The 12909-nt window shown below is 38.0% G+C and overlaps 1 protein-coding gene across 5 annotated transcripts in view; it reads left to right on the forward strand.

Annotated features, from left to right (window-relative positions):
• The first annotated feature begins 5175 nt into the window (after positions 1-5175).
• The window catches only part of ORC5 (origin recognition complex subunit 5), a 65785-nt gene continuing 58051 nt past the window's right edge, over positions 5176-12909 (forward strand). The window contains exons 1-4 of one of the 5 annotated variants that reach the window (XM_071733964.1): positions 5176-5266; positions 7975-8129; positions 9682-9774; positions 11752-11949. In XM_071733964.1, coding sequence (XP_071590065.1) covers positions 8019-8129; positions 9682-9774; positions 11752-11949 — 402 coding nt within the window. In that variant the 5' untranslated portion in view covers positions 5176-5266; positions 7975-8018. Of the gene's footprint in view, positions 5411-5858; positions 7366-7974; positions 8130-9681; positions 9775-11751; positions 11950-12909 lie in introns of those variants that run through there. The other 4 variants (XM_071733968.1, XM_071733966.1, XM_071733965.1 and 1 more) reach the window with 4 other exon arrangements.

Here is a 12909-nt window from a genome sequence, read left to right on the forward strand (position 1 = left end):
GATATTTAGTTGATCTTCTATTTAAAGATTAAATTAATTTTCAATTCTGCCTTGATAGAAATGCATTTGGAACTGTCTCATAATTTACTGGAAGCTAGCAAAAAAACCCCACAGGAATGAAGTTGAGCTTGATATTGCTGTGTCTATGAAACAGCAACTGACTCAAACACTTTTAAAATAATACCAAGCCCAGATGAAAGAAAACCAGTTCAAAAAGAGTTACATACACAATGCAAGGAAAGGAAAACTCTCCCAAAAGGTTCATTCTCCGGGAATGTGAATCCTGCATCACAGATAATGTCATGGGAGAAAAAACCCAATACCTTAAATTTTCTAGGGCACCATGTACCTGCACAGAAGTCTCTGCTACTGAGGTAAAGCTGTGTTTAGGGTATCTCAGGATATGGGCAAAGATAAATGCAGCATGAGGTACTTTTTGGCACTATGGCATTTTAATTTAAGTGAAAACAACTTCAGATTTGCTTTAATTTACACTGGGATCTACAAGTCTCCTGTAAAAGCCTACAACTGAGGAAATGTGATTGAAGTAAAATTAATGATGGAATTAATTAAGGTGTTAGGGGGTCTCTAAAATAGTGTCTGGTTACAGGCTTTGGTTACATACATGTAGTAACATCTATCTCCATTGGTTATCTTGATTAATAAAGAATATAATGTAACATTGGAAAACTCAGCAATCTTGTATGCAAAAGTTACACACTCTTGGTAAAGAGTGCTCTGTGAGGAGTATGTACACTAATGCAAGCTGCTGCATACCTTCTTAAAGAAATACACACTCTCCTTAATAAACTAAATTAATTGATGAGGTTAGCACCAGGACTTCATTTTCCAAGAAAAATAAATTGGAAAATAAACCGAGCCCAGAGTTACTGGAAATATAACTAAAAATTGAACTATCTCCACTGTGAATTGATTTTGCTTACTGGAAAATTGAGGAAAAATATTTCTTCACCTTTAAGATGTTGCTCCACTTGAGGTGTAGGTTCTAAGCAAACTGTTACAATATTTTGCTTCAGATTTGTCTGAGCAACCTGCTGAAACTTTAGCAGTATTTGGCTATGATGATATATTTATCACATCTCACTTGGAGATATGAAACTTTAGATGGTTCATTTTATAATTCTGTCTGCAAAATCCTCTACATTAGATACTATGGGAGTATATCATCTGAAGAATTACTGGTTTTCATATTAATGAGTTACAAATGAGAGCTTAATCACTACTAATTGCTTGAAAATCCACTGTCGGTGATTATAATCACTAACGATTAGATTGTTAAACATTCATCTTTCTCTATCTTTAGCAAACTTAATGAGAAATTATGGATCAGATCCTCAGTTTCTGATTCTACTGCTAAGTGCCAGTGAAAGAGAACCTCTGCTCACCACTGGTGTTAATCCCTGGCCCTGGCACAGGGGCTGAATGAGACAGCAAAAGATGTGAAGGGAATATATTGCACTCTTGCAATCCACAGCCCACAGAATTGTCACCAGGGACTATTTCTCATGGTGTAACTGAATCCTTTAGTCCAGATTTCATATTACAAAGCCTAACTACTCTTGATCTTCATTGTTTTGGTATCAGGAAGGTGAGGGACTGCTATCTTGAAGGCAACTAATAACTTCTTACAAGTGCAGTGTGAGTTTCCACAATGATAATTTATCTACCTCTGTTTTTCAATTGACATTAATTAAGAACTGTCAGGCTTCTGGGGGGCATTTAAAAAGCATCCAGATTGCTCTGTTAGGCACTTGAAAGCCTTTGTACAGCTGGTGGCTACAGCTACTTACTTTCTCCAGACTGGCCAGGAGCAAAGTGGGTGTATTTCAGACAGACTGAAGTTTTCTGGTCCAACATATTTTTTTCTCTCAAATGTTTTGTTAGTATACATTATATGTATACCATACATTTTTAAAATAAAACACTTGCAAAGCAGTATCAATTGGAATGACATCTTTCCGTTTGGATAAGCATTAAGGAGTTTGCTTTTACTAGTGTATTTTACTGAAGCATGTGTTCTTCTATTGCTGTATTGTGCTTAAAATACTTATTTGCTCTGTTACAACATTGTCCTTTGGTTTAAGCAAGCTCTTCACCCCTGTGGTGTTTATACTTCAACACAGCTTGGATCCTACCCTTACATAGTATGGGTTGGATAGCCATTAGCAGACAGAGCTGAAACCATTTCAGAAGGTACTGCAGGTACCTTTTCTCTTTCATTATTTAAGATGAGTTCCTCTACCACAATGCACACGATGAACCACTTGAGATCTCTTCATTCACTTCCAAGAAAAACTACCCAGTTACATTTTAAAGAATTTCTGCTTGGAAATTCAGGTTAAATGGATGATCTGCGTAGAGGCAGATGATGATACAGAGAATCACAGAATCATAGAAAGTTAGGGATTGGAAGGTGTGGGAAAATCCGCAGAGGCTTAAGGAAGACACGTAGTCACCAATATGGTTAAAGTGAAGTCATTTATTAACAATTCACACTCGCTTTATATAGAGCCCTTGTTTATATAACGATATCTTGCAGGTGGCTATATCTTGGCCACAAATCCTGTTCTCACAGAACTTCTGCTGGCTACCTCATTATCCTGTTATTCTTCTTTTCTGCTGCCAGTTCCCTTATCTTTTTCCCATAGCTCATCTTTCAGTAATCTTGCAACTGGGCCTCAAGACCCTTAGCTTACTCTAGCTAAAGCTAAACAGTCAGGATTGCTCACATGTCTGTTTTCTTCCAGACAGTTTCCCAACAGGAAGGGACCTGGAAAGATCATCTAACAAACCCCCTGCAATCCCCCTGTCAGAGCAGGGTCACACTATCCTTTTCCCTGGCTTGTCTGCGACTCCCGTATCATCCAACAGGGCAGGAAACATGTTGTTGCAGTAGCTGTTTAAGCTACCCCAGTGATGCTTTCAAGAGAACATCTTTCCAGAGCAGTAATTTCTTATCTTCCAGCTTCTTTTCAGAGCTCTTCTCTGCACCTCTGTCAGCTTCCATTGACTTTTATGAATAGGAGGAGACTGCTGAGTAAAAATCCAGATGCAGTCTCAATAGCACCCAGCACAATGGCATCTCTGGTAATAGGTATCTTGGAAAGACTGAGATAAATAATGATACAATGCACAAATTCTATATACATAATTCTGTACAGTTCAGTGTAGTTCTACAAAGAATATGTATATGTTCTAATAAAACATGTATATATAGAATTACATGCATAAATTAAAGAACCTAATCCTGCAATTCACTTAAGCACGTGGCTGCAAATTAATGGAATGAGGAATCCCAGTGATTTGGAAAAAATCAGTGTAAATTCTATCAGTAACAATCTTTGCTGAAATGGAGCTATGGATAATAACACTTACGTGAAAATTAATCACTACTTGTATGGAAAATCAGTTTGACAAACAAAAAAGTATTAATATATCTGACCATGAACACAATAGTATTCTCTCTAGCTGTTACATACAAGTTTCAAAATTCAGTTTACTATTTGTGTTCTCATTTTGACTGTGTTTCATGTTATAAGCCACTCAAAATGAAGAGACAGACATGTGAAAGCTTGGTGTAAATTAAGAAAACACTTAAAGCTGTGCAGAAATGCATATTCAGTAACAACATAATTGACAAATGTGGTCAATGAAAGATGTAAACTGAAACACATAATCAGCAACTATCTCTGTCCCTAGCAACAGTTACTTAGGAGTTTTGACTTTTTTAATGGAAATAAAAAATCACACTAACTAAATTTAAGCAGTTCTACTTGGAAGCGGAGACTTCTTGTAGGAATGTATGAACAGTGGTGGGCCTGAGGAAATCAACAGAACTGTTCAGCAGTCTTCTGTAGCATTATTTCATCTGTAGATACAAGAGTGTATTCTGTAATTCTGTATTACTTCAGGTAATTCCTGCAAAAATGTAGCATTATAGTTCCATCATTTCAATCAATACAGGTATTCTTAATAATTTTGAACTATTAAAGCTGTACAGATATGTATTTCATTATTTACCTCAGTGTCTCATTGGATTACTAAAAAGCTTTATTACTAGGTATTTTGTTTGAATTTCTGACCAGAGGCTAAGTGTGACTGTAGTGGTGGACCCACCCCATTTGTAAGCAGACTTTCGGAAGTGAGGCTGCAAATACTATATATTTATTTATTGGTTTAATTTCAACAGGACTAGTTCCCTGAGCTAGCTCTCTGCCTAACCACTTCAGTCCTAGGACTAGAAAATCAGTGGAAGTGGAGGTGGAGCAGGGAGAGTGAGACTTTCCTCTTTGAGGGAACATGTGGTGCTGAAGTGACCACAGGAGGGACTGCAGCTTCAACCTTCAATGCTCCTAAAGAATCATGAGGTAGCCACATTGTCAGCTAGCACTGAAATGAAAAAAAATTGTCTTCTTGATCAACTCAAAGCCAAAGTTTAGATTTTTTCAGAAGAAAACCATAGAAGATGCAAAATCTGGACATCATTAAGAACTTCTTCAAGGTATTTTATTTCAGCTCCCACACAGACTATACCAATGTGGACTTTCTGACACTCCTTGCAGTTATTACGTTGTGTTTTTTTTTCTGAAACATGGCCTGTTTGTATGTGGAGGAATCTGCTCCAACAGAGCAGATAGGTAATGGGCTTTAAAATGGAAGAGGGGAGATTAAGGTTAGACTTGAGAAGAAATTCTTTACTGTGAGGGTAGTGAGACACTGGTTCGGGACGCTCAGGGAAGTTGTGGTTGCTCCCTCCCTGGAAGCATTCAAGGCCAGGCTCGATGGGGGGGCGGAATCTGAGTAACCTGGTGCAGTGGAATGTGTCCCGGCCATGCTGGGGGTTGACGATCATGGCAGATGATCTCTAACGTCCCTTCGAACCCAAACGAGTTAATTGCACTAAACTCCTCTCCCTGGGGAAACTACTGCCAAGTAGCTTTCTACACAAGGTTCCAAAAACATCCACATGCTACACAGCGCTCTCCCGGACCTGTAAGACACCACACCATCCCTAGCACTTCTCACCCGCAGGCCACGGGACGGGCCGACACCTCCCCTCAGCACCGGGCCGCCCTTCCCGCCTCTCCCGGGCACAGACCCGGACACAGCCTCAAGCGGCAACGCCGCATGCGCGCGCGCTCTGCACCTGCGCACCGAGCGGGGAGGTGCCGCCGCTGTCCCTGTGCGCATGCGCGGGAGCCGGCGCGGGAGGCGGTGTGCAGACAGGGATGGTGTGGGACCTGCGGTGAGCAGCGGAGTGGGGCGGAGGGGCTGGTTTGGTTCGGTTCGGCTTGGCCCGGCCTGGCGAGCGGAGCAACCGGTTTCACGCGCTTGGGGACCTGCTCCTTCCGTGTTCCGGTTAGAGAGCGGTGCGGAGCCGCGTGCGTGGGTGCGGGAGCCGGGGTGCCGAGGTTCGGGGTGTCAGGTCCGAGCCGGCCCCGGGGCTGCACGGACGCGGGCCTGAAGGAAGCCTTGGCTGGGCGTCGCGGAGCGCGTCCGCGCTGGGGAGGCCGGGGGTGGTGACCCCCCTCAGCCAGGGCACGCCTGTGCCACAGTGAGGGGAAGCAGAACGCTGGGAATCCCTTCAGTTCTGTCAGGTTTCGTTATAAAGTGTAAAGGTATTCTAGGAGCAGTGAATTGGGAGAGGATCTCTAATAATAAAATTCAGCCATGAACTTGTGCTTTTGATACCCTTACCTGGACTCAGCTTGAAGTGCTTTTGTCCCCCCTCATGAGCTGGAGTCACACGCGCAACCTTCGGCTGCCGGGATCATCCCGAGTTCGAGCTTGGGGTGATGCGAGTTGCTGTGTAAGCATTGCCATTTAATCTAAAGTAACTGTTTCGTGAACATCTTCTCTAAATATCCTTTCTCTTGTGAACTCAAGGATGGGATCCCACTGAAGATTAAGATGCCATGTAGTCAGTAGAGATGTAGATTTTTCATCCAATGGCCTCAGTGTATTTAGTGTAAGTTTGAAACAAACAGGGTTGGCAGGTAGGATGTGATCCACCTGTAATTCATCATTTTCTGAAGTGCAGTCGGGCAGCAGTGTGGAGACTCTGAAATACCTTTGTGGCTTTAGATGTATTTAGGACACTTAATCAAGCTTTGTTCTCATGTAGTCAGTGGAGCAAAAAAGCTGTTACTTTTCTGAAATCCGTGTAAACATTGCAGCCTCATCTAAAACTCCCACCTTGCCTCTGCTCTGCAGGCTAATGTCTAAATTTTTTTTCTTTCCATCCTTGTTATTTTTTTCCTAGCTCATTTTTAAAGAGCAACCTTAAGCTGTTAAAGTTTTTATATTGTCATTCCATTTTGAATAGATATCTGAATAGATACAGTGGGCAGACCTGTTTCAAACTGATCTTACTGATCTGTTAAAGCGGGCTAAGGCTATTTGTGTGCTTTTCTGTATGGGAAATAATTTGCTTGATTATGTGGGTTTTTTTCATAGCTGCTTTCTTCCATTTGTCATACTTACTGTGTGATGGACTTATTTCCAAGTTGCTTCAAATTTATGGCTTTTTGAAATCTAACTGTAGGCCTTACTAGTTATGATGTTGTTACTTAACAAATATGTGTAATTAGTAATGCCGAATTTTATTACAGTCATTACTTCTGTTATTGGTGTTACCCTTTTTTTCTTGTTAATTCAATTTGGTTTGCTACTGATGATTATACAGTCCCAGATTCTACCACAGAAAACATTGAAGATAAGAAAAAATAAAAATCTTTCCCCAAAATATTTGTGGAAATACTTAATAGAGATTGCTCCCATAAAAAAATATTGTATTTCCATAAATATATTTTTGCCTGTAAACCTCCTTGTAGGCCAGTAGCTCCCCTGTCAGTGCAAGCCAATACTGCTTTTTTCTTCAGTTTATTTTCCATTTCCCATGCTATTTTTTATTTCCTGCTAACCTAATCTTTTCTCATGTGGCATTGTACTTATGCCCAGCCTAACATATTTGGTTACAAATACTTAAATTTAAATATGTTGTGAGTGCTTTGTTTATTATCTTTGTCTTGGTAGGTTACAGATACTCCTAACAACTGATGAGATATCTCTATTGTGATACCTAAATTTCCAAACTCCCTTTTTGTGAGTCAGGTTGTGCTACATTTGGCAAAGTCAGAATCCAGCTCATAAGTGTACTTCAGGTCTCTCTCTGCAGGTTGTCCTTATCACTACAAACAAATGTACTATCTTACCACAGGTTTTAGAAGCTGTAGACAAAGTAGTGCCCTTGAGTTTTTTCATGTTCAGTGACTAAAATCCAGCCTTCCCAATGACTGGAAAATCAAGACCCTCAGTCCTTCTTGACTAGCCCTTATGTAAAAGGTAGACTCTAATTATATCACAGCTTTATCTAACTGATTTGGGCCTTGCTATTTTTAAGGAGTATTTTCAGTTTTTACCATCAGATGGGTTCTGCTCATGTGCTTCTGCTTTCAAGCTGGAGTAACGCATTCCTGTTAACATGTGAAGAAAGCTATTATTTTGTCACACTCATCTTTCCTTAAGCCCTACCACTTCTCTGTCACTTCTGAATCTAGTTCATTGGCTGTCCAGGGAGGTGGTGATCTGTGACTAATTTACTTTCCTCATTTTATTTCCTTGCTTCATTTAAAGGTATAGAAAGACAAAACTGGATTGGTATTTCTCCTATCTGTGACAATTCTTTGCTATGTTGTTTTGCTCATTTCTATATGCTTTACCCATTTTATTTGAATTTTTCAATTCTGTCTGGTGTGAAAAAGTCTGTATAATGCCTTACATAGTAAAGTTTGATTTTTATGAAGTGTCATAATTAAACTGTTATTCTGAGCTCAAATGTCTGTTTAGATTTTACATTAATTCTTGTTCATGTTCCTCCTTTGTGTGTATGTGAACTGATAGTTAAACCAGCTTATTTTCCAGGTCACTTAATTTCTTGTCTCTGCACCTGAGATGTGATGTGCATATTTAGGTGACTTAACTACAGGAACATCAAAATGCCTAATATTGAATATCCAGCGTACCCAGCAGATGCACTGCTCCAGTTGGAAAGCTTGGTGCCTTGTCGAGAATCCCAAGTGTCCATGTTGCTGTCAATATTTGGCGAGGTAGTGTTTTTTATTTTGAATATTTGAACTGAACAAATACGTTCTCCTGTCACAGAGAGCAGTGTAGAAATTTAAGGGCATTTTTGGGATGTCATTATGAACATACTTTGGTTGTTGCTTTGGGGTTTTCTTTTTTTTTTTTTTGTTTTTTTTTTGTTGGCTGGTTGATTTTGTTATGCATTTTCAACATTAGTGTTCAGCACATAGATTCTAGTAAGTTTAAAGGTTGAAAGATGTTTTTCAACTGGAAGGACCCAGACAAACTTGACTGCTGTTTTAGTGCCTTTCTGTCTCAGAAGCCTGATTTCTCCATGACTGTTCTGTCTTTGCCAGTTAGTACCAGGAAGTAAGTCTGTCTTATTCCCTGGTCTAGATTTCTGGGAATTTTTTTTTTCAGTATCAGTGTAGAAATTTTGCTTTGTATTGACCTGTTAATCTAATACCTATGTGCCTGAATTCCAAGTACATGAAGTTGGTCTGATTCTTAGTATTTTTGTTGCTGGCCATAAGATCTGAAAATCACTGGAGTGTTAATGGGTTCTGTTACTGCTTGGCAAAGTTATGAAAAAGGTGGAGTTTTTTTATCTACATACTTAAAAGCAGTTGATATATGCATTTACATTCAGCTAAAAAAATCAAAACTAATATCTGTTTCTGGTTCTGCCTTTAATTATTGATAATAAATACATCGACATACAGCATTTAAGTTATGTGTAATTATTACAAGCATGCTGACAACAACTCTTAAAAAATACTTATATTCTTGTTAAATATGCTGGTTAGCCTATACACATGTATTGCACAAGAGTGCCTTGGTTTTCTTAAAGAGTTTGTCAAATTTATTTTTGGATTTTTAAGTCCAAAATTTACAGGATCCAATTTTACAGGATTCTTAGAAATAAGGAAAACAAAAATAAATGCCTGTTCAGAATGAAATAAAAAGCTCAAGTTAATTATTTTTCTTGCATCTTAAAAAAATAAATCCATGAAATATATACAGCATCAACTAACATTAAATAAATAGAGATACTCTGTCAAATACTGCCTTGTGAGAGAACAGCAAGGCTTCACCATCTCTTCCTCCGAACCATTTGATTCTTTTCTGTTTCTTTTTCTGCTGATGGAAATAAAAGCAGTTCGTATTGTTCACAGAAATTAGGAAAATAGAAAGGTTGCAATTTTGCCAAAATTTCATTTCGGTTAATTAATTTGATCCCACTGCTTTTCTCTCTTATGGGGCATTTTTAATTTGTTTTTGGTTGCGATGTTTTAGGTTTTCTTTTTTCATAGCAGTTTCATGCATAGCTTTGTGTGATACTCGATGCTTGGGACTTGTCCTTCTAGCATTTCAGCAAAGATGGAACATAAAGCTTGATCACATTAATTCCATAGGAATTGTCATATTTAATATTTAATGCCTCAATTTAAAAGATAACGTTTCTTTTGGAGAGGAGCTTAATCAATAAAACTTTGATCTGTTAAATGAAACCCAAGAAGAATTGAAACAGCAACTGTTTTGTGGTTTTGTTGTTCTGTTTTTTTTTTCCCAAAGCGCCATCAGTTTAGTTTTCCATCCATCTTTATCTATGGACATACATCTAGTGGAAAGACCTATGTGATGCAAACTCTTCTAAACACCTTAAAGGTAAGAGTATTCAGAATGGATATTGAATTTAAAATGTATTTCTAATAGATGATCTCTCAAACTAGTTTCTAGTTCCTCAAAATGGTTAGTTTCCTCCGCCATTTCTGCCTTCTTGATTCTTTCTTACTGTGTGACAAACACATCATTTTTCTCACTAGTGCACTAGGAACTTTGTCAGGAATGGATTTATTTCAGTTGCAAAGACTGCAGTCAGAGAAATCTACTTTTTAAACATCATATGAGAATCTGAACTCCCTCGAAGCGGAAGGGTCATTATGGGTGAATGCCTGTTTCTTATAAAAATTGTTGTTTTGAAGAATGATGTAGAGAGTTATGGCCTTAAGTCCATTTAAGTCCCACTCTGGTTAGTGCTGGCAGAAGATTTCTAATTACTAGGTTCTTGAAAATTTTGTAGCTTTTCTTTTCCTTCTAGCAAATGTGTATATTCATGCTAGTTTTATTTCTTCTAATTTTTCCCAAAACAGGTATTAAAGTCCTCCTAAGCTGAAGGGTGCCGTCACAGAAGTTTCCATCTAAACCTGTTGGTGCCTGTGCTTTTGTCAGTCACATACTTTTAAATCCAGTGCCAGGTGCCTACTTCATACATAAACCATAGACTTCTACTTTGTTCTGATGGCCTTGATACTTAAGACTTTTCTAGACAGCATTTATCACCAGTCTGCAGGAATGTTTTTTATGCAAAACAAAGTGAACTTGTCTCTTTCATTAAAATTCGTTGCCCACTTAGGAAATATCCAAAGATGCAGACAGACTCTGGAAAGGAATAGGTTTTCACCAGCAACTCTCTACAGAACTTCCAGTTGCCAAGTGAAGCTGTCTCCTACATAGCATGGTGTTGTGGAGCACATCTGAGGCACTTAGCTTTCCTTCTGCTATAGAGATGCAGCACTTTGAATAGGTGCTTTTGGACATGTAGCCCCTTTGTTTTAATAGCATTCAAACTCATAAAAAAGCTTTTTATTACTTCGTTTGAGTGGATTGCCAGCATATACCCACACTTTCCCACATCTGGTGAATCATATGCCATGTATTGTATCTTAAGTAGAAAGACTGGAATGAAGTACTTGGATTATCTTGCTGTTCTACATACACACACCTTCCTGTCAGAAGTATCCCAATGACTAATGTTTTCTAGAGGTTTTAATGTTCAGTGTAAAAATGAGCATAATCTTTACCAGTGAATATAGAGCTGTGCAAATGCTCAATTTCTTAAAAAGAGAGTTGTTAGAAATTTGTGGTTTTTGCCTTACGGGGCTAGAATGCTAGTACTGTTTTGTAGCCTATAGTGTCATTTATTTACAAGTGACCATAACTTTTCAGTATTTCTAAATTGGAACCTTCAAGTATATTCTGGATTGTCATAATATATATCTCGTACTCTTGTGTTTTTCTCACTTTCTCTTTGCTCTGGAAAGATCTTTTTTTCTAAAAATGTTGTCCAGAAGGAGGCTGATTACACATGAATGATGTGGAAGCTTACACTTTTTCATTTGTGCATAGAGAATGCCAAAAACATTTGGAGTAATTCTGGGGAGTGAACTCCTCAATTATTTTCTTTGTAGTGTAAGTCTGAGAAGTTCATGTTACCTAGACACTGGAGTTAGTAATGGGCTATTTTATAATACTGTAATGTGTGATGATTGTCTAACTTTAGTTCAATTAAATGCTATTAGTTTTCTCATGTATTGCTCACAGTTTTTAAATGTAGTTAGAAGATAAAATGTGTTTAATTTTTTAAACAAAATTAGAAGAGAATTAGAATGTAATTTCACTGTGTGAGTATAGTATTATGAGTAGGTGCATAAGTGGTAGTTCTTTTTTTGGCAAGGTTTTTTGGTGAATGCTGTTGGCAAGGGATGGTGTCTTTCATTGTCTCATCTGGAAAAGAAAACTGATTCCGGAGTATTTACACCAAGAAAGCTGAATAAAGTTGTATTTTTTTGTTATCCTCTTCAGCTTCCTCATGTGTTCGTGAACTGTGTGGAACACTTTACTTCTCGACTTCTTTTAGAAGAAATTCTCATCCAGTTGCAAAAGTATTCTTCTGAGACAGAACAGGCTTCTCATGTGTCTTGTGATAACTTCAATGACTTTGTTCGTTACTTTAAACAAGCTGTGGCAAATAAAGAGCTTCAAGATCAGACATTATACATTGTAAGTATTTTCATTTTAGTATTCCAGTTCTGTTTCACTTAGCAGGGGGTGAGTAATTCTCAGTAACTCATATGTGAAATGTGTGCACTAAAGAGCAGTTATCATAATATTGGACCTAATTCATAATCTGCTGATACTGATTAGATTCTTTCAGTTGGTTTACTTGCTTTGGATGAGGTTGTTTATTTTTAGTCATTTTAGAACATTTTACACAAGAACTTTATAGCATAACTAATGAACATAAATTATATGGCATAGTTAAATTAAGTATGTAATAATGTATTCAAAATATAGAGAGCCTGTATTTGTTTTATAATCAGGAAGTCATGCTTATCTGTTTTCTTGTGATGATGGCTTCACAAATAAAAAGCAACGGTGGGAAGCAGGACAGGAATGGATCACAGAGCACACAAATTATAAGAACTGGTTGGCTAGAAGAGGTACAAGTTGTGTTAAGGAACTAAAATGCATTATTTCCTCTGTGACAGTGCTGTTGAGATCTTATGTCTTCAGCTTCACGTGTAGCCCTCAGAGCTCAGACACATTTTTTTAAATAATAGAGATTAAAATAAAATACGGCAGTGAAAAAAATTGATGAAATACTCAAGTGGAATAAACAGGTAGACCACAGATAAATAGAATTTAGAGCACAGAAATTATTTTATCAACATAGTACTAGAATGTTAGGGTTTGTTTTTTCCCCTGTGAGAATCTCAACTATGTAGTCAAAATTTGCAGACATCTGTAATACCATTTATCTCTCTCATCAAGAGGTGGACAGAGAATACATACAAGACATACAGGAGATCTGTAGAGAGTATGTAGACTCCTCAGAACCCTATTTTTTTCTAGCTCTCCTTTGAATAAAATCTATTTTCTTTTTCTAAAAATACAAACACCATAGTATTGATGATGTGTAACTGTATATATACATCATGGGTCTACCAAATACTTGGACTG

Source organism: Heliangelus exortis, chromosome 1 (assembly GCF_036169615.1).
Source record: "Heliangelus exortis chromosome 1, bHelExo1.hap1, whole genome shotgun sequence".
NCBI classification, from domain to species: Eukaryota; Metazoa; Chordata; class Aves; order Apodiformes; family Trochilidae; genus Heliangelus; species Heliangelus exortis.